Raw genomic sequence first — 21,430 nt, 5'->3', positions numbered from 1 at the left:
TGATTTTCTTCTGACTTGCTGAGTGGTAGAGGGCCATTTTTATATTTTGGGTGGGTGGGTGGGTGGGGATTTAGCAAATTAAAAGAAACCAATGCTGGCAGAAGTGCACATCTCTGGTGGGAGTCTCTTGCCTGAGTTTTAATAATGAAAAGGATACCCCAGTGCTTTTGCCAAACTGACATGCAGCTTCTCCTTTCAGCTCTAGGCTATCTTTATGCAACATATGTGAAATCTTCCTGGCAGTTACCTTTGCTGGTGAGACATGGGCATCATGCAGTAAGGTCAAAGTTGTCCCATCCTATTGTCATTCATTTGCATGGCTAACTAGGATTACTGTACAATGGGGTAAACCGCAACAGGGCTGTTGCCAAGAATATTTTCCACCATAAAGCATCAAAACTAGTTTCTACTTGGGCTATACTGTGATTGATTAGTAGTTGATCAGCCCGATCAATTTCCAATGCTTGAGTATCTTACTAATAAGGAAGCATCAAGGAAGAGGAGGGCAGAGACAGGCCAAACCCGAGAGACAGATAGGAAATATGGAAAGGGTAAAGAAAATTTGTAGTTAGGGGGGAAAAAAATCCTAGTATGAAACTAAATACAAACACATTGATCGATAAAAGAAGAGCATAAATGCTGAATGGTTGCAACCCATACCTTACTTGCCTTTTGCAAAGCCTTTTGACCATATTGTTCCCAAACGCTTTTGGTGCAACTGATGAACCTGCTTTTGTAATTACTTGATAGTTTTATTCTTATTATTCTGTAAAGCATTTTGAGTCATTTGAAGTAAGACAGTAAGAAAATGTTTGTAGAAAGGAAGAAAGATGGATGGATGTGAGGATATCTATAATATTGTTCATTGTTTGGTTTGATTAATGGCTTTTCCTCCAGGCAAGAATGAAGATTACTAAAAAATATTTGCTTATTAGTCAGAAGGAGTTACCCCACCTAATGCAAATATCCTTCCCTCAGAAGTGCCACTATCTTGCTAAAATTCACAATCTAACATGAAATAATGTTTGAACAACCTTAGGTCATGCCTGCTTGAAAAGGTCCCCCTTAGGTCTTTATCTTTGGCCTCCTAGCCTTGACCAAAGTACAGGTAGTCCTCACTTACTGACTAGTTCAGTGACCATTAGAAGTTATGACGGCACTGAACAAGGAGACTTATGACCAGTCTTTGAAGTTGCAGCCATCGCAGTGTCCCTGCAATCACGTGATTCCGATTCAGGTGCTTGGCAACTGGTGCACATCTATAATGGTTGCAGCATCTTGTGGTCATGTAATCACCATTTGCGACCTTAACAGCCAACTTCTGACGAGCAAAGTCAACCAGGAAGCCGGCAGGAAGTCACAGTCATATCATATCTAGCTTAACAACCAGCAGTGATTTGCTTAACAACTGCAGCCGGAACTGGAAAATTGACATCATAAGTCAGGTGTGGTCACATGACTTTTCATTTTATGAACACATTGCTTAGCGATTGAGTTGCTGGTCCAGATTGTGATTGGTAAGTGAGGACTACTTGTATTGGGGTGTCTGCAAAATAGAGCCAATGGAGGCAAACAGGAAGAAGGGGGAACAAATAAGGTAACATGCCCAGGTATATTCAGAACAGCACCCAGATCCATCAGGCACCTGGATCAGATCATTTTAAGCAGATTTGTATCAGCTGTTGCCATTACATAATATCTATTTTGATTTAGGGCAGATTATACTTTTTCTCAAATTGATGTTAAAACTTTTCAAATTAGGTAAATATCTAAATTCACCTGATAAGATGATAAGCTTCTTAAAGCCATTTTTGTAACTCTTTGTTGATTACCATGATCTTACCAAAATCAATTTCTAACCTTTTTACTATATGCAATTGTATCTCTCTTATGATTTTCAAGGTTTTTTTCCCCATTAGCTGCTAGATCTACTGTTGCCAAACACTGAAACTAGAGATAAATTGACTTATGAAATATACTCAAACCTAGGTCATATTCAGCCAAGAATTTGAAAAGGAAAAAACATGAAAATGCTGATTCTCACACCTGCTTCTGTGAGGATTTCTAATTTATGTGAATATTTTACAATCAGCATCAGTAACATAGTGTTGAGAGAATTTGGTGAACATAATTCCAAAACTGTTTTTGAGCAACAGTGAGGTAATAACAAGGCTTTCAAATTTCAAACTGCTAGGGTGGAGCAAAATAAAACAGGTAAAAGCTAGTTTTGCTTTTTTTCTTTTTTCTTTTTAGCAGAATTCCTATGCTAGTTTTTATCTGAAACATGTTTTACATTATAATCAACAGCCAAAATTTGTTTCGCAGGTGGTTCACAATCTTTTGTTAACAGTTTACTATGCATTAAAAGCTGTGCCATCAGAAATAATTACCACAAAAATTAACAATGGAAATATCTGGATCTTTTTTTTTGAAAAATTGTTTGATAAAATTAAAATTTGGTTATCGTCCTGCTTGAGTAAGTCTCTAAAATTCAAATCTTTAAAAAAGGAAATTGGGGAACTGTTGTTTTATGGGATTGGCAGAATTTTATGTTTCATAACTGAGAAAATGAATGCCCATTATGACATATAGAAAATTTTAAAGGCTTAAAATAAGACTGCTTAATATAGAAGGTACAATGTGTAGTGTAATGTAATGCAAAAACTTTATAGTAACAAAACATCTAAAATTAATTTAAAAATCACAGAATTAAATGGCACCTATCTCTAAGTATCAATATTATTACAGCACATTTCATAAATTACATTGTGACTTTTACTTTTTTTTTTTAAATATCTATCTGTTTAAGATGGAGTTTGTTTGGGATACAAGTATTCCATTGTTGGAAGGAAATCTTACCAAGGGTTTGTCCTGAGCCATGAATGAAGAAATGCAGGAAATTGCTTGAGCAGAGGGGTAATTGTTCTACTGTACAGAGTATGCTGGTTGGAAAGTGGCCACACATGTATTTCCCCACCAGCCCTTATGTAGGGGAGCTTGGCTGTTGCTATGCAAAGGTGTTCCCGCCCCCTAGGAACCTGAGAGAAGTGTAGTTTACCAGATTTCGGAGAGGAGGCGCTCTGTGGTCATGTGCCCTGCCATTTGTGTTTCTGTTCTGATGATCTGGGTTCCCTGCTGGGCTGTGGCTTGGGCTCTGCTAAATTCTGTGAATGAGTGACCTTTTGTTTTCCAGGGTTTCTGATTAAATTGGAAGGGAATCCTTTGTGTAAACAGTTGGGCTTCCTTTTACATTTTAATCCCTGGCATCCCCTTTTGCATAGAAGCCATTCTATTCTATAACTTTTAACCTTTTATCTTGCTCAAGGAGAAGGCAATATTGCAGAAGACAGTGTTCTGGGGGAAGACAATATGGGGGGCAGGGAGAGATCTTAATTTCTTCCAACACCATAATGACATTTTAAGTAGGGTGTTAACTTCTGTGGATATGTAATAGAAAAAGCAGAACATATGCACAAGCAGGAGACACATCTTCTGAAGAAATAGCTAAGGCTTCTCTTTAGGACATCACACTGGGGTCTGTGATGATAAGCTTGGCTTGGTCTTATCTGAACCTCTCCCAAACTGAAAGGTATAGAGCAGTGTTTCTCAACCTGGGCCTCTCAATGTGTGGACTTCAACTCCCAGAATTCCCCATTCTCAGCAGGCTGACTGGGGAATTCTGGGAGTTGAAGCCCACACATCTTCAAGTGGCCCAGGTTGAGAAACACTGCTCTGGAGTTATCAGATATAAAGCAGCATGTTCATATATTCCGGTTGTAGAACATGGGGCTCACTACTAACAACAAACTTCAACGCAGATCGTAATTACAAATACAATTATATCTTTTCCCCGCTCAAAAAAAAAAAGCCCTCAGAGGGCTCTCGTGTTGTGATCGACGTGATCCACCGCATTTACTCACTCGCCGTTCAGGTCTACAAAGGAACTGCGCGCCGAGGCATTTAAGCTGGGCGGCTCCCAAACCGAAAGTTACGTTCAGGATTGAGTGCGTGCAACTGGGCGACGGCCCTTTCCGAAACGCCGAGGCTGCCATATTGAGGAGGTGAAGGGCACAGCGGAGAGGGCGCTCGGGCTGTGAGTAGAGCTGGCTGAGAAGCCGGGTGGGGAATGGGGCGTCTGTGGGCTGGCACGTTCGCCACCGTACTCGGAGAAGAGAAGTGAAAGGACCGGGCATTTTCTCGGAGGCGGCCATGCGACTAAAATCCGGGCTAGCTCTGACTCTTCTTCAGGAGACCTGTAAATCAAGTTGCGCGCGCATCTCTGCCTGAAAAAGAAACGGGTGCCCGATCCGCGCAATCGATGCCAGTTTCTCCGAAGTCAGCGCCGCTGAATTCAGTAAGGGTGCGACTCGGAGCTGCCGTCTTAATGCTACGGTGTCGTCCCAAGCGAGCAGCGCTGGAAGGCTGTGGCTGGACTAGCCCGTTTCCGCTTGGCTGAGAGCGGGCTCCGCTGAACACAGGGACTTAATAATGAGTAAAAGTACATAAGGTTGCCTTTGCCTTCGAGAAGCGGCGAAAAAAGGCGACCTTAACCCTGCGCAAACAAAAGCTATTGTAGTGGCGGAGAGGGAGGCTTTTGTTCCGTCCTCCTCCTCCGAACGCCCAGGGCATTTTATGTTCCGGGAATGCTAGGCGTGTATTCTGACTTGGTCTAAAGAGGGAAGAATGCAGGGCCCGATCACCTGTTTTGTTTCGCTTTAAAACCTCAAAGCAGCTCTGAGGCGGTGGTCGAGAGTGAAAGAACCATTTCGCTTCCAGTTCTTCTTCCCGACGGCCTCGGGAAGCATTTTTTCCTCTTTTGTGGGTCCGCGTAGCAGTCCGGTCCTATTCTTGTGCTTACTCAGAAGCTCAGCCTTACACATTTAACAGTCTATATTTCATTGATTATAAGCGCCTGTGTAAGATTATAGAAGGAAAACAACTCTTGGGGCAGAGCTTCGCTGGTGACTTCACCGACCACTCCAGGAAGTTTGTTGTTGTTGTTGTTTAGTCGCTTCTGACTCTTCGTGACTTCATGGACCAGCCCACGCCAGAGCTTCCTGTCAGTCGTCAACATCCCCAGCTCCCCCAGGGACGAGTCCGTCATCTCTAGAATATCATCCATCCACCTTGCCCTTGGTCGGCCCCTCTTCCTTTTGCCCTCCACTCTCCCTAGCATCAGCATCTTCTCCAGGGTGTCCTGTCTTCTCATGATGTGGCCAAAGTATTTCAGTTTTGCCTTTAATATCATTCCCTCAAGTGAGCAGTCTGGCTTTATTTCCTGGAGGATGGACTGGTTTGATCTTCTTGCAGTTCAAGGCACTCTCAGAATTTTCCTCCAACACCACAGTTCAAAAGCATCAATCTTCCTTCTCTCAGCCTTCCTTATGGTCCAGCTCTCGCAGCCATATGTTACTACAGGGAACACCATTGCTTTAACTATGCAGACCTTTGTTGTCAGTGTGATGTCTCTGCTCTTAACTATTTTATCGAGATTTGTCATTGCTCTTCTCCCAAGGATTAAGCGTCTTCTGATTTCCTGACTGCAGTCAGCATCTGCAGTAATCTTCGCACCTAGGAATAAAAAGTCTTTCACTGCTTCTACATTTTCTCCCTCTATTTGCCAGTTATCAATGAAGCTGGTTGCCATAATCTTGGTTTTTTTGAGGTTTAGCTGCAAACCAGCTTTTGCACTTTCTTCTTTCACCTTCATCATAAGGCTCCTCAGTTCCTCTTCGCTTTCAGCCATCAAAGTGGTATCATCTGCATATCTGAGATTGTTAATGTTTCTTCCAGCAATTTTAACTCCAGCCTTGGATTCCTCAAGCCCAGCATGTCGCATGATGTGTTCTGCGTACAAGTTGAATAGGTAGGGTGAGAGTATGCAGCTCTGCCGTACTCCTTTCCCAATCTTAAACCAGTCCGTTGTTCCGTGGTCTGTTCTTACTGTTGCTACTTGGTCGTTATACAGATTCTTCAGGAGGCAGACAAGATGACTTGGTATCCCCATACCACTAAGAACTTGCCACAATTTGTTATGGTCCACACAAAGGCTTTAGAATAGTCAATAAAACAGAAATGGATGTTTTTCTGAAACTCCCTGGCTTTTTCCATTATCCAGCGGATATTGGCAATTTGGTCCCTAGTTCCTCTGCCTTTTCTAAACCCAGCTTGTACATCTGGCAATTCTCGCTCCATGAACTGCTGAAGTCTACCTTGCAGGATCTTGAGCATTACCTTACTGGCATGTGAAATGAAGTTTACTTTGCCATAATACAGAAGCTGTTCGTTGGATGTTTTTCTAACAGCTCTGGGATTTCTGATGCTCCCCTACCAGAGTACTAACAGGTCAGGTCCTGCCGAGCTTTTTCAAAACCAAACAGGGTCCAGCAGATGAATTCCTGGCATCTTCATTCCAGACTATTTTTTTCCCCCACAAAAGATTTTAAATAAAAGTTCCAATGTAAACTGGAGTAGGATTATATCCTCATTTCACTTCTGTTGGAATCCTTGGTTAAATTAGGCCGCTATAATTATTCCCTTCATCAAAGGATCGTTACCTTGTCGTGGTGCTGGAGCTTGAGCACCTCAATGATGCCATGAGCTAAACCGTGAAGGGCCACCCAAGACAGGAAGGTCATGACAGAGAGGTCAGACTAAATGCGATCCCTGGGGAAGGTAATGGCAACCCACCCCAGTATTCTTGCCATGAAAACTAAATGGATCAGTACAACCAGAGATATGTCGGTATACCATCAGAAGATGAGACCCCCAGGTCGGAAGATGGTCAAAATGCTACTGGGGAGGAACAGAGGATGAGCTCAACTAGCCCCAGACGTGATGACACAGCTAGCTCAAAGCCGAAAGGACGGTTAGCGGCCGACGGTGCTGGTGGTGAACAGCGAATCCGATGTTCTAAGGATCAACACACCATTGGAACCTGGAATGTAAGATCTATGAGCCAGGGCAAATTGGATGTGGTGATTGGTGAGATGTCAAGATTAAAGATAGACATTTTGGGCATCAGCGAACTGAAATGGACTGGAATGGGCCACTTCACATCAAGTGACCACCAGATCTACTACTGTGGACAAGAGGACCAAAGAAGAAATGGAGTAGCCTTCATAATTAATAGTCAAGTGACTAAAGCAGTGCTTGGATACAATCCAAAAAACGATAGAATGATCTCAATTTGAATTCAGGGCAAGCCATCTAACATCACAGTGATCCAAATATATGCCCCAACCACAGATGCTGAAGAAGCTGAAGTAGAGCAGTTCTATGAGGATCTGCAGCACCTACTGGACATCACGCCTAAAAGAGATGTTATTTTCATCACGGGAGACTGGAATGCTAAGGTGGGCAGTCAAATGACACCTGGAATTACAGGTAAGCATGGCCTGGGAGAACAAAATGAAGCAGGACATAGGCTGATAGAATTTTGCCAAGACAATTCACTCTGCATAACGAACACTCTCTTCGAACAACCTCAGAGACGGCTTTATACATGGACTTCACCAGATGGACAACACCGAAATCAGATTGACTACATCCTTTGCAGCCAAAGGTGGCGGTCATCTATACAGTCGGTAAAAACAAGACCTGGAGCTGACTGTAGTTCTGATCATGAATTTCTTCTTGCACAATTTAGGATCAGACAAAGAGATTAGGGAAGACCCACAGATCAGCTAGATAATAAGCTCACTAATATCCCTCAGGAATATGCAGTGGAGGTGAAGAATAGATTTAAGGGACTGGGCTTAGTAGATAGGGTCCCGGAAGAACTCTGGACAGAAGTTCGCAACATTATTCAGGAGGTGGCAACAAAATACATCCCAAAGAAAGAGAAAACCAAGAAGGCAAAGTGGCTGTCTGCTGAGACACTAGAAGTAGCCCAAGAAAGAAGGAAAGCAAAAGGCAACAGTGATAGGGGGAGAGATGCCCAATTAAATGCAAAATTCCAGAGGTTAGCCAGAAGAGATAAGGAATTATTTTTAAACAAGCAATGCGCGGAAGTGGAAGAAGACAATAGAATAGGAAGGACAAGAGACCTCTTCCAGAAAATTAGAAACATTGGAGGTAAATTCCAGGCAAAAATGCGTATGACCAAAAACAAAGATGGCAAGGACCTAACAGAAGAAGAAGAGATCAAGAAAAGGTGGCAAGAATATACGGAAGACCTGTATAGGAAGGATAACAATATCGGGGATAGCTTTGACAGTGTGGTCAGTGAGCTAGAGCTAGACATCCTGAAGAGTGAGGTTGAATGGGCCTTAAGAAGCATTGCTAATAACAAGGCAGCAGGAGACGACAGCATCCCAGCTGAACTGTTCAAAATCTTGCAAGATGATGCTGTCAAGGTAATGCATGCTATATGCCAGCAAATTTGGAAAACACAGGAATGGCCATCAGATTGGAAAAAATCAACTTACATCCCCATACCAAAAAAGGGAAACACTAAAGAATGTTCAAACTATCAAACAGTGGCACTCATTTCACATGCCAGTAAGGTAATGCTCAAGGTCCTGCAAGGTAGACTTCAGCAATTCATGGAGCAAGAATTGCCAGATGTACAAGCTGGGTTTAGAAAAGGCAGAGGAACTAGGGACCAAATTGCCAATGTCCGCTGGATAATGGAAAAAGCCAGGGAGTTTCAGAAAAACATCTATTTCTGTTTTATTGACTATTCTAAAGCCTTTGACTGTGTGGACCATAACAAATTGTGGCAAGTTCTTAGTGGTATGGGGATACCAAGTCATCTTGTCTGCCTCCTGAAGAATCTGTATAATGACCAAGTAGCAACAGTAAGAACAGACCACGGAACAACGGACTGGTTTAAGATTGGGAAAGGAGTACGGCAGGGCTGTATACTCTCACCCTACCTATTCAACTTGTACGCAGAACACATCATGCGACATGCTGGGCTTGAGGAATCCAAGGCTGGAGTTAAAATCTCTGGAAGAAACATTAACAATCTCAGATATGCAGATGATACCACTTTGATGGCTGAAAGCGAAGAGGAACTGAGGAGCCTTATGATGAAGGTGAAAGAAGGAAGTGCAAAAGCTGGCTTGCAACTAAACCTCAAAAAAACCAAGATTATGGCAACCAGCTTCATTGATAACTGGCAAATAGAGGGAGAAAATGTAGAAGCAGTGAAAGACTTTGTATTTCTAGGTGCGAAGATTACTGCAGATGCTGACTGCTGTCAGGAAATCAGAAGACACTTAATCCTTGGGAGAAGAGCAATGACAAATCTCGATAAAATAGTCAAGAGCAGAGACATCACACTGACAACAAAGGTCCGCATAGTTAAAGCAATGGTGTTCCCTGTAGTAACATATGGCTGCGAGAGCTGGACCATAAGGAAGGCTGAGAGAAGGAAGATTGATGCTTTTGAACTGTGGTGTTGGAGGAAAATTCTGAGAGTGCCTTGGACTGCAAGAAGATCAAACCAGTCCATCCTCCAGGAAATAAAGCCAGACTGCTCACTTGAGGGAATGATATTAAAGGCCAAACTGAAATACTTTGGCCACATAATGAGAAGACAGGACACCCTGGAGAAGATGCTGATGCTGGGGAGAGTGGAAGGCAAAAGGAAGAGGGGCTGACCAAGGGCAAGGTGGATGGATGATATTCTAGAGATGACGGACTCGTCCCTGGGGGAGCTGGTGGTGTTGACAGACAGGAAGCTCTGGCGTGGGCTCGTCCATGAAGGCGCAGAGTCAGAAGCAACTGAACGAATAAACAACATAATTAAAATAGTAGTTTTCAGTTTAATAATAAAGGTGTTTTTGTGGGTATTTTAGGGAAAATCCTAGTAATTTGGAGCTCTAGACTTTTCTTAGCCAACCAGCAGACTGACAGATGTCCTCTGAAGCCTTCTATTTTAGCCATTGTTATGTTCCATCATGTCATTGTGAATCCTAAGAATGAAGTATTTCTCTTTAGTCACTGGAATCTGTAATTTTCCTTGAGAAAACCCCTTAAAAAATGTGATGTTCAGTCATAATGTAGTTCGGGGGACAGAGGGGGAAGAAGCTAGATCAATCATCAGTCCCTTGGCAGGCCTTATGTCCCTCTGGTGCTAAGCAGACCTCTTGGAAAAATATACAGAAGATTTCTCAAACTCTGCAAATACACAATCCCTTTAAATGATAACATGAATTAGTGTGACAACCCCCCCCCCCAAGATTAGTGGGGCTAAGCTTGAGCAAGAAATAAAAGTTATCACTTTTAATCTGTACATCAAACAAAATACTGATAGAACCACATAGCTTTATAAAATAAAACCCTATCAATCAAAATAAGAAAAATAAAATTTAAAACCACATTTTAATGGGAATAATGAACTTGCTTACTTTTGCATCGTTCTGAAATCTGAGTTTCCTTTTGAAGACAGCCACTTTCATCCACTAAAATTTTATTTATTTATTTAATAAATACCGTAGCCTGTGAAATTCGCTGCTTTTGAAGCTCCCTCCCCAATAATCTCAGCCCCTCCCTTCTTTTCCCCTGTTTGTAATTCTGTCTGCAGGATAAAGATCAGAGTTTTTCATTGAAGTTTTGGGTTCTCCAACCTTGATTATTCCCTTTGAAAGGAAAGGTTAAAAAAAAGCAAAAAAGCTTCTCAGTATGATTTTACATCAAACTGGTAAGCCTGCTCACAAAGGAAAGTAATGTAACTCTTCTCACCCTTTGTCTTGTGACCCCTGCTGTGAGAAATGCTAATTTACAAGGTTAATGTAGGAAATAAGTTTTGTTTTATTTACAGACACACCTTGCAGGAAATGGAAAGCCAATCTTCTTGCAGAACCACCTTTTAAAGGGAAACAACCTTAGATGGTAAAAGAATATATATTAAGATGAATTGGGGGGGGGAAATTATTCTTACCTATTGTAAAATAAGTAAGATGAATCCAAGTAATTGACAGACTAAGTTACTGTGAACATAACATATTTTACAAATAAGAGAAAATGGAGATTGATATTTATTTCAGCTTTTGCCTCCTTTTTGAAGTTTGTGATGAAGTTGTGACTTTTGAATTTCGGTATGTCTTTCTTAGCACGTTTCTGTGCGGTTTGAATACTAAGAGACACTTCCTTCAAGATGATGCCACCAATCCCAATTGGGATTTCCCTGAATTTTAATATACTCATAAGCTCAGTACTTGTCATGCTTTAGAAATACTTTTGTTAGTTCTGCTTTTGGCTGAAACCGCTCCATGAATTTTGAAGCCTGGATATTATTTTAGGTACCATTTTCCTTTTCATAAACCTCTATCCTATTCTACACTGCTGTTTTTTTCTTAGTTCAACTCAGTTCACTCCTGAATAAGTATTGGATCCCTGAAGTATAGACCCAATGTGCTCCCTGGATCCTGAACTAAGGAATAGCACTGTTCCTTCTTTCTGTTGCAGTGCTCAGAACTGAGTGCTGCTCCGCTGGTGGGTAGACAGAATGATACTATCAGTAGACTCTCAGGGAAATCCCCCAGTTAAAAAAAGTTCAGTCAATTTTTGGAAAGGAAATTGGAAGTGCTTAAAGAGGTATAAATACAGTATGCTCAGTGGCAGCAAAATGTTGACTGCTATGGGGAAAACAGGACATGGAGCGGAGGTGGCTTGAAAAGTCACCAGTTCTGCTTTACATCTTATTGCCAGTCCAGCTTGTAGCTTCTGAAATAGTAACCTTATTGTTACTAATTCAGAACCTAAACCCCTGTGAAAGGTAAAACATACAGAGAACTGATGTGCACAATATGGTGACCACATTTTTTAAACCTTGCTTTGTATGTTTCTTTCTCAGCCCCATGCACCCTATCATTCTTTTGGTTGGCTGCTTTACACATTATTCCAGGTTTCATCCAGTTTAAAAATACAGAACAGGCCTAATCCCAAAGAGTTTGCTCACCTAGCTGTGGCCGTAATGTTATTTGCTTGGTTTTGGCTTCTACTAGATTGTGTTAATTCACCCATAGAGGTTTGTAGACAATATAGTGAGCCTCAAAACTTAAAAATACAGAACATGATTGGATGTAAGATATGGTAGTATGCACAACCTATTTAACTTAGCTATTTTTTTAATGGAGTATAACATGTGAATACTTCTAATGGTTGTTTCTAAACCATGATTTACTGTCCAAAGCACAACTGGCCAAGTTTACAAAACACACAGAGTCAAAATCAAATCATACTATGACTGGATAGCGTGCAAATCTGGTATATAGAAGGCAGCTTTTATATGTCAGCATGCATAAAACTTTATTTAATTTTTACCCTGCCTTTATTATTTAGTAACTTAGTGAAGTCAGTGAGATTTAACTAATTTAAATTTTAGTAGTCCAAATATGCCTGGAGCATGTTTCCAGACAGGATGCATACTTTCTGAATCTTTCTAAAGTACTCCTTATTAGAAATCTCTTTAGAAGAATGCAGATTTTGTAGCTGATCCTTGGCTTGAAAAGCAGGTGAAAGGATGTAATTGCCCTACGTGGTATGCTTGCAATGCCTGGAATGTCAAGGCTGTGATGTTTCCCTTATTCTTCCAGTTCCTCATTGAGTACAAAGTAGAATTTCCTGCATAGCTACAAGGGAGACAGGCCCAGTTTTGGTATATTCTTGATTCCACAGGGACTCATTTCCGTCTTGAAAACTAAATCTGAACAAAGATAAACCGGGATTGTGGGTTATGAAGAAACAACTTCAGTCTCTGGGTATGTTTAAATCAGTCTTATTTACAGGATAATATGCTTTTAGTGATATGGTGAATCAGACTACCTATTTTTACTAACTTCAGCACCAGAATTCAGACCTTGTGATAATTTCTCTTTGTAATATGTTTAAATCCTGGCAGTGTAATCCTGTGCACTTTTACTCTAAAGTTAACTAGATTAGTTTCCAGGCTTGGAAGCATAAAATTGCAATATTGGTACCTTTGTTGATTTCTTTCAAATTTTCTGTGATTGTGAATCTTTTTTTTCCCCCTATAAAAATGGTGCTTAAGCTGGGAACTGTGTGCTTGCTGAAGATGGGAAGAGCAATTTGTTATTTGCTGGTTTTTTTCTATCCACCCTCAAACTTCCTCAGCACAGTGTGTGTGTGTGTGTGTGTGTGTGTATCTCCCTCTATTTTACCTGCATAATTTGCATGGGGTAGTTTAAAATGAGAAATATAACTAGCACAAAATCATCCCATTAGCCTCATGGTCAAGGAGAGATTTCAGCCTGATATTTGCCTTACCAGTACAATTCAAAAGCACGTTTATTAATTTTATTGGGAGCAAGGACAATTGAGAAATACTTGTTTCTTTCCTCCTCTCTTCCAGACTCTCCCTAGTAATACTTTCCTTCCTGAACTGCCCTACTCCAGTAATGGGTCTTCCTGTTGCTGTCTTCCCTTGGCCCTCTGCATGCTCCCAGATTTCCTTGAGAGAGTTGCCAGATCCTCTGAAGCACATCTGTAGGTGGGGGGGGCACTGGTAGATGCCATTTTATTAGCAAATCGACAAAATTATATACTGTACAACTCTATAGTTGCCTAGTTATCGCCCATAATTTTATTTATTTATTTTCTATCCCACCTTTATTATTCTTATAAATAACTCAAGGCGGGGAACATACCTAATACTCCTTCCTCCTCCTATTTTCCCCACAACAGCAACCCTGTGAGGTGAGTTGGGCTGAGCAGGGCCACAACTAGGGTCTGTGTCACCCAGGGCAAACGTGGATTCTGTGCCCATTTTGGCGCCCCCCAGCACTCATTTTGGCGCCCCCCCAACGCGGCACCCGGGGCACATGCCCTGGTTGCCCCCCCTAGTTGCAGCCCTGGGGCTGAGAGAGAGTGACTGGCCCAAGGTCCCCCAGCCAGCTTTCACGCCTAAAGCGGGACTAGAACTCACAGCCTCCTGTGGTTTCTAGCCAGTTGCCTTAACCAGTAGACCAAACTGGCTCTATTATTTACTATCAACTGTCTAAGTATTTGCCTGAAAGTTATGCTGGCATGTAGTTTACAAACTATATTACTTTCAATTATGTATCCTGAACAATTTGGATTTATAAAAGTTCATCTAGCATATATTAGAAAATTGTTATTTTGATTATATTCAGAAATCCTGCAGTCAGCAGTGGTTGACTCAGTAAATACAGAGGTGGCTTTTGACATGATACATAGGAAATTCTAGAAAGATGATTTGCCTAAATGGGAATTTCTTCCTTTTTTGTCAGTTGGAATAATATGTAGTATTTTACTCCTTGTGCTAGTATTCTTATAAATGGATTTTTTTTCTTCATCTGTGGACACTAATATTCTTACTGAAAACTTGATATTTATAGATGTTTAATTTGGATTTTCACTAATGACCTAATGAGTGAGGAGTTGGGAATATATCTGCAAATACATTTTATTGATTGATTGATTGATTGATGATGCACTGTGGAATCCACAGAGGTAATACTTGATGAACGCTGTGTTCTTTTATTCAGAGAGCATTAAGAATTTGTCTAAAACAGTTATCTACTTATATCTGCTTAGTGGTAGCTGATTTACGCAGCTGTAAATTGGTAAATTCCTGATCCTGATGTGCTTCAAACTATTCCTTCAGTGGCCTCATCCAAACCATTGTTTTTCAGCCTCAGTGAGAATGGGAAGAATCTATACTAACTTAACTTTTAGTTTGTTACAAGATTGGGCTGAAGCTAATGATGAATGTTTGAGTAACTGAAACAGCTAGAAATTTTTATTATGAAAATACCAAGGTCATCTTCCCTTCACCTTCTCCACCCCCAAGTAGATTGGAGGAAGTGACCTTACATTTGCTAAGAAAAGGAATAGAAGATTATGTTGTAAGCAAATGATCAGGAGGTGGAAGTTACTGGCAGGCATCCCTGTTGAAAAGCTCCTGGGGAGTGGCTGTTTGCCTGGTGAATGTTAACTTGTACAAGGCCAGATCTTGGCTCCTTTTCCTTCCTTCCTTGTTCAATTACGTCTTTTCTTCCTCATTGCCCTCTGTTGCCTTATCCACTGCAGCTCCTCAGAATGCGATCTCCATTCTGATGGGTTCTCTGTCCTGTTTCTGCTAGAAGGAAGGAGGGGAATGTGTGTGCTTGTGTACTTCTGTGGTGTGTTTCTGGGTATGTAAGCAGTATCTGTGTGACTGCTAGATGCATACACATATGACCAAGTATTCGTGCCTGCTACAAGGAAAAAAGTTAGTTGCCTGTACAATAAGCCCCCATCCCCCAAATAACTGAGAAGCAGACAGGGGATCAGTTATAGAGCAGGGGGCCTTATTTTAACCTTTTCCATGTAGCAGGTCTGCATACTTGTTCATATGTATACTGTATGCATCTACCAGTTTTTCTCTCATCCACATACATTTTTTTTGAGTCATAAGAGGATCTGGATTGGTTAACAATCCTTGGTAGATAGTGTGGGAAAGCTAAGCATTGCTGAGGATTTTTGCATACTGTATATTATTAATCCTTTTTTCTGTCCACACTTCCTGTGAGGTCAGGGAGATCATCCTAAATTCAGGGTCATTTTCCATTGGGGTAAATATAGTAATATGCACACCATATATATTCTAAACCCGGTGGAGCATTCTGGTACAAAACCTAGATTTACAATCTGAAGTTACTTTACTGTATAGGAACAGAGAAAGCTGCTGTATACAGAACCGAGTCAGCCCATCCTATTCAGTATTGTTCACGCTGCCAGGCAGTTGTTCCCCAGGACTTCAGGTGGCAGTTTCTCCAGTTCTCTGTGGAAATGCCAACAAATTGCTTAGACATCATTTTTTGTATGCAAAACATCTGCTTTCCTGAAGAGCTAACCCCTCCCTCCAAGGAATGAACAATTTTAAGTGGAAGTCATTTATAGATATCAGTGGCATATTGTGACTTCTCATTTTCAGGGTGTAATTTTGCTTAATTTCAGTTCCTCTGGGCATTCTAAGTGGCGTGATTATGAGAGCTTTGTTGAAAACTGGATATTCCATTTTGATTCATCATGAGCATTACTTAATTTGAAAAGGTTCATACTGTTCCCAGCCATGAGTTAATGCCCTGATTGTTGCAGCAGATGAGATGGCAGGATGAGTGCTGGCAGTGAACCTGCTGAATCCATTGTGTATGTTGAAAATTATTTGGGTCTTTCTAGGTCTTCCCTTCCTTGTCAAAACTCCTTTGATATATAAAAGGCATAAAACAAGGCCTGGCTATTGAAGATCAATGAGGAAGGCAGATACTGCATTTAGAAGCAAGCCTCATGACGTGGCTTTTCTTGCTTAAAACACACACGGAGAACTTTAAAGGGACAGTGGCCTGTGATGACATTTTGCAGAGTGCCAGCATCCCTCCTTTATGAGCTTGAACAGGAACTGGATACAGATGAAAAGGAAACCATGCTCTTCTTATGCAGAGATTTCATGCCTGACTTATCTGTGCCTGATGTCCTACAGCTCTTGATGGGTTTGAACGAGAAGGGGATGCTGACCACCATCAACATATCTGAATTATTATACAGGCTGAAAAGATTTGACTTGTTAAAAAAGTTCCTGGGGACCGGAAGAGCAGCTGTGGAAGCCAATTTGGCCAAGTATCCTCAGATGTTGTCAAAGTACAGGTGAGTTCAGTTGAAGATCATTCTGGCTTTTAAAAAAATATATAGTTCCATATTAGTTAATTTTCATTGGTTTCCATTTCTAAGAATTGCTTTTCTTGAAAATGCTCTGTTTGTACGATCAGTATAACATCAGAACTGTAAACCTCTGTGAGATCTCAGTTCCATTTCCATAAACTGAAAAATGATTAGTTTGTGGCAGAAGAATAGTGAGCTGGTATTAGGTTATAACTCTGATTTATAAATCTTTAAAATAAAAACTAAATATGCCAATCATGCAACTTGACCTCTCAGACAACCATGGATGTTAGAAATCACAATTATTTACACCAATAATTTGTTCAAGGGAGCAAGCAAGTAAGCAACTGAGACCCAAACCAAAACTAGTTTATACTTGAACCATTTTGTAAGTAATGAATAAAAAATTGCTGTTGTACCCTTCTCAATTTTTTTGATTTCACCATTAACTAGTGGAAGAACTGTTTTCATCTTAAATATTTTCAGCAATCATACTTGCGTATGCCAAAAGTTGAGTCACAGCCCATTGCAGTTGCTAGAACAGCCTTCTCTTCTGCTGCATGCCAAATATGTTGGCACTACAGCTTCCAACACTCCCAGGAACTAGTATTATTTTATGAAAGCTTTGGTCCCAAGGCATCTGGAAGACCCTAGGGTGTGGAAGCTGCTCTAGTGTCAAATCCACAAGCCAGGTTAGCCAAGCCACTTGATTAGGTCCTATTTATTCCATGTCTGTGTCAGCAGATGGTTTTCAGTGGGCATAATAATTGTCTTCAGGATTGGAATGCTTTTTCCTCTTTCTGACGGAAAGGAATTGTAATGGGACTTGTGTCGTGGCTTCCTTTATGACTCAAATCTTCATATGTGCCAATGAGGGCAGAGCTTGCATAACAGACTTAGCCACAAATACATTTAATGTAGAGCAGTGTTTCTCAAACTTGGCAACTTCTAAGATATATGGACTTCAACTCCCAGAATTCACCAGCCAGCATGCTGGCTGGGGAATTCTGGGAGTTGAAGTCCATACATCTTAAAGTTGCCAAGTTTGAGAAACGTTGGTGTAGAGTGTGGTGCAAATCCACCCCTTGCTTCATCTTGTTGGTATTATTAAGTAATCTGTATTCTCTATTTATACAATCCACCATTGGAACTTAAAAGTAATGTAATTCCACTGAAGTCTGCTTGAAGTATTTTTACTCTGATGATTTGAATATTAAATTGAATTACCATAACTCCAAAATTTCCTTAATAAAGCTCTGCATGCAAATGAGTCTCATTACCCCTAACCTAAAATTCAGATCATCAGCTACCAGAATGTCAGAAGAGTTACCAAAACCTGTAGATTAGGAGTTTGGTAGGATATGCTAAATATGCATATCTTCATATCCATACATGAACTGAACCTGAGCACTGGATATTGTAATGGTTGCCTAACCTAACAAAGCCAGACTCACAAGTGGGCTCTAGGAAATCTGGTTTATTGAAGGATTAGTATGCAAGTACAGAGAAAGCTGAGAATGAGCAAAAGCGCGCCAAATACAAATTAAGAACCCTCGGCTCAAAACGTAAGACCTCCCCCCACCCAGCCGTTCTAACCGCCCCCCCCCTCCCTCCCTCCCAGGTGCCAGTAACTGTCTTCACCAGTCCTGGGAAAGCAACCTTGAGCATTTGAGAAAACCCAAACACATTCCATTCCCTCAACCAAGAGATAACAGTCCGGGCTAAGGCAGCCTCCCTTTCCTGCAAATCAACCACGCAATTAACAACTGACACGTGAAGTGTTACAAATCAAATAACTGACACGTGAAGTGTTACAAATCAAATACGTGGTTAGCAAATGACATGTGAAGTGTTACAATGTACCAGGCACATTGAAACAGTGAACATGACAGATATATTTTATGCTGTACAAAAGATGCATAAAAGCAAAACTGATAGATTACTCCTATGGGAAGCTGCTCTATACTGTTATATTATCGGCCCACTTAGTTTAATATTGTGCACACCAGCCTTCTCCATAGATGTCAAGGTACAGACTGCCTTCATGCCTCACCATTGACCATTCTGTCTAGGACTGATAGGAGGTATAGTCCAAAATAACTATAATAGCTTTTGAAAACTAAATTGTTCCAGAGAACCTTCTCCTGGTTTTATTAAGCCATACATATTCTCTGTTTTTACTGTTTGTAGTTTTTGCTTGGGTGGATTTTTTATTGTTTATAATTGTGCTGAGATTTTATTTGGTCTTACTCCTTGTTGGTTGAAAAATACATATATGGTTAAAATACAGTTTAAGGAAGGAGTATGTGTAGAAGAATACACACTCAGGCTGCTGGGTAGGAGAGCAAGGCTTTTTTTTTAATGAAATTAATTGCAAATTGTGTGCAGGGTGCTCATGGCTGAAATCAGTGAGGATCTGGACAAAGAAGACTTGAGATCTCTTTCTTTCCTTCTGAAAAATTACCTTGGTACATCCCACAAGGAGAAGGTAAACTTAACATGTACACGATGGTAATTCATGACAGTTCTTTGTATGTTACAGTAAATGGGCACAGAGGAGGGAAGAAGGATGCCCAGGCTCATATCTACTGGCCCTACCTCCTTCCCATATGCAGGCGTAAGAGACCACGCACGTGCTGTGACGTACGCTTGTTGGATTGGCCCAACGTAGTTTGGAGTAGGGCCAGGAGAAATTATCCCACTTCTCCTTCAGGTCTAAAGACTCCTTGTAGAAATGGAAAACGGGCATGACACAGAACCAAAAGGGTAGGTTGAGTAATGCTAGAAGAAAGCTATGATGCAGGTTGCTTTTTTTATATATAAAGCTTGTTGAGAAATAGGAGAAAAAAAGTGAAACTCCTGGAGCTATATCAAACTTGGAAAGAAAGCACTCTATCAACAGGTGGGGCAGAAAGCAATAAACCTAGTGGGATGGAAAGCTCTGTAATAAGGACACAGTGCAAACATACTCTCCTTGCACATGTGGAGGTTAATGAATCTTCTTGCACTCCCAAAGGTCTAATACCTCAACAGGTACAAACAGTGTTTGGGTTGGTATTCCAAGCTATGGTAATTCAGATGAAAGCACTTTTTCCCCCCTGCTGACCATGTACTAAATTCAAAAAAGGCATATGAAAATCATTTGGGTGGCTACCTTATCATTTTTAAAATCATTAGTACTGGAAATTCTTCTAAACATAAACATCTTTTACAATTAAAAAAAAACTCTTCTAAAATTGTATTATTTTTAATCTGAATGCAGTTGGAAATTATTTATGTGCTCGTCCCTGATCAGAGATTTGGAACCAAGCAACTTCAAATTATAAATTTTAATTATAAATTATAAAGGGTGAATAAACAGATCCTCAAGGCTGGGAACAGCATAATAACCCCTTTTTTTCTTTCTTTCTTCAATTTTCCATAAGGTCCTTTTAACAGTGTAATTGTTCCTGCACTAGGATACTAAAAATATCAATTTTATCTAGGTGGTCAGTGATAGTGGAATATTGAAACTGCAAGCAAGTTCATTTGGGGATTACCAGTGCTACTAGTAATACCCAGTTGAGGAGGCTCTTTACCTTCCCCTGCCTACTTGTATGAGGCAGAATTCCTGGCTGGCAAATTAATTGATCAAGAACTGTTTATTATTTAATTTTACTGGATGCTGACAACTGCTCAGCAGTCCCTTTTCCCAATTGTATGTTTCTTAGAATGATTTTTGGTAAGAGTAGAATTTAACATTGCACCCTCCAGGTGATTTGGACAAGAACTACTGTCATCCTCAGCATGAGCCAATCTAGTGTGGTACTCTAAAAATATCTAGAGGACTGGGATGGGCTTGGAGTGAAAAGTCCAGGCTCCAGCTCGTTGACTGAAATGAACTTGCTCTGCTGCTAATTTCAAGTTCAGGCCACTGTGTTGTGGAATCCCTTCCTCGTTAGTAAAACAGGAAACCCCAAAAACTCTACCTTGCAGGATTAGCATAGGATAAGTGCTAATTCTGGAGTAATATATTTTCCTAAACAGGGGATGCAGGTACTAGACTACCAGTGTTTTTGTATCCTCTGAAAGCTGAATATAACTGTCCATTCTCAGAAGGGTGTGTTGCTTGTTCTTTACATTTGTTCTTTCTGATTTTTCTAGAGTTTTCTGGCAATTATAACTGACCTTGAGAAGCTAGATCTGGTATCTCCTGACCATCTGGATTTAACAGAAAATTGCTTCCTGACCATTCACAGGACAGACTTGGCAAAAAAGATTCAGAAGCACAAGCTAGAAGGTAAGATTTGCTATATTTTGCCATTTAGAGGCTAATTCTTATAGTTTGCTGTCTTCACTGACAAAGAGATTTCTGCAGTGCCTGCCTACCTTGAGGAATCTCTGAGGCTACCTGGGTAAAAATTTTAGTGAACTCAGTGAAGTTTACTAAAATGTAAACATACATAGGACCATGCTGCTATTAGTAAGTATCTAAACACAGCTGTAAATCCAGAAATTTGGGTTTCATGATTGTGAAAGTATGAAAACCAGCATTTCATCTCACCATCAACCCATTTAAGCCTTAGTTCAAGGTGGTAATATTAGCAGTACAATAATATATAAAAAGTTTATTTCTCACATAATGAGAATTTTGGGAGGGAGAATGCAGGAATGAACTTGTTGGTCATGGCTCTTCCCTGGGATTTTTGTTGCCTGTCTGAACAATCCTCCATACATCAGAGAAGTGATGGCTGCAGTAAGGGAGCTCCCTATTCTGATATTGGCTCTCCATGCAACTCTGAGCTTTGATGTTCCA

The 21,430-nt window shown here is 40.7% G+C and overlaps 1 protein-coding gene and 1 long non-coding RNA gene across 4 annotated transcripts in view; one reads left to right on the top strand and one right to left on the bottom strand.

Annotated features, from left to right (window-relative positions):
* Positions 1-4,005: 4,005 nt before the first annotated feature.
* CFLAR (CASP8 and FADD like apoptosis regulator) overlaps positions 4,006-21,430 on the top strand; it is a 32,384-nt gene continuing 14,959 nt past the window's right edge. For 2 of the 3 annotated variants that reach the window (XM_063318000.1, XM_063317998.1), the window contains exons 1-4: positions 4,006-4,093; positions 16,156-16,620; positions 19,024-19,123; positions 20,779-20,914. In XM_063318000.1, the coding sequence (XP_063174070.1) occupies positions 16,325-16,620; positions 19,024-19,123; positions 20,779-20,914 (532 nt within the window). In that variant the 5' untranslated portion in view covers positions 4,006-4,093; positions 16,156-16,324. Of the gene's footprint in view, positions 4,094-15,731; positions 16,621-19,023; positions 19,124-20,778; positions 20,915-21,430 lie in introns of those variants that run through there. The other variant, XM_063317999.1, reaches the window with a different exon arrangement.
* LOC134507381 (uncharacterized) lies at positions 10,316-15,736 on the bottom strand. Its single transcript, XR_010068899.1, has 2 exons — positions 15,635-15,736; positions 10,316-10,589 (listed from the first exon to the last, which is right to left on the bottom strand). It is a non-coding gene; the product is annotated as an uncharacterized LOC134507381 (long non-coding RNA).

The sequence above is a fragment of the Candoia aspera genome, chromosome 1, assembly GCF_035149785.1.
Source record: "Candoia aspera isolate rCanAsp1 chromosome 1, rCanAsp1.hap2, whole genome shotgun sequence".
NCBI lineage: Eukaryota > Metazoa > Chordata > Lepidosauria > Squamata > Boidae > Candoia > Candoia aspera.
Note: the sequence above shows the minus strand (reverse complement) of the source record. Positions and strands in the feature narration are given on the sequence as shown.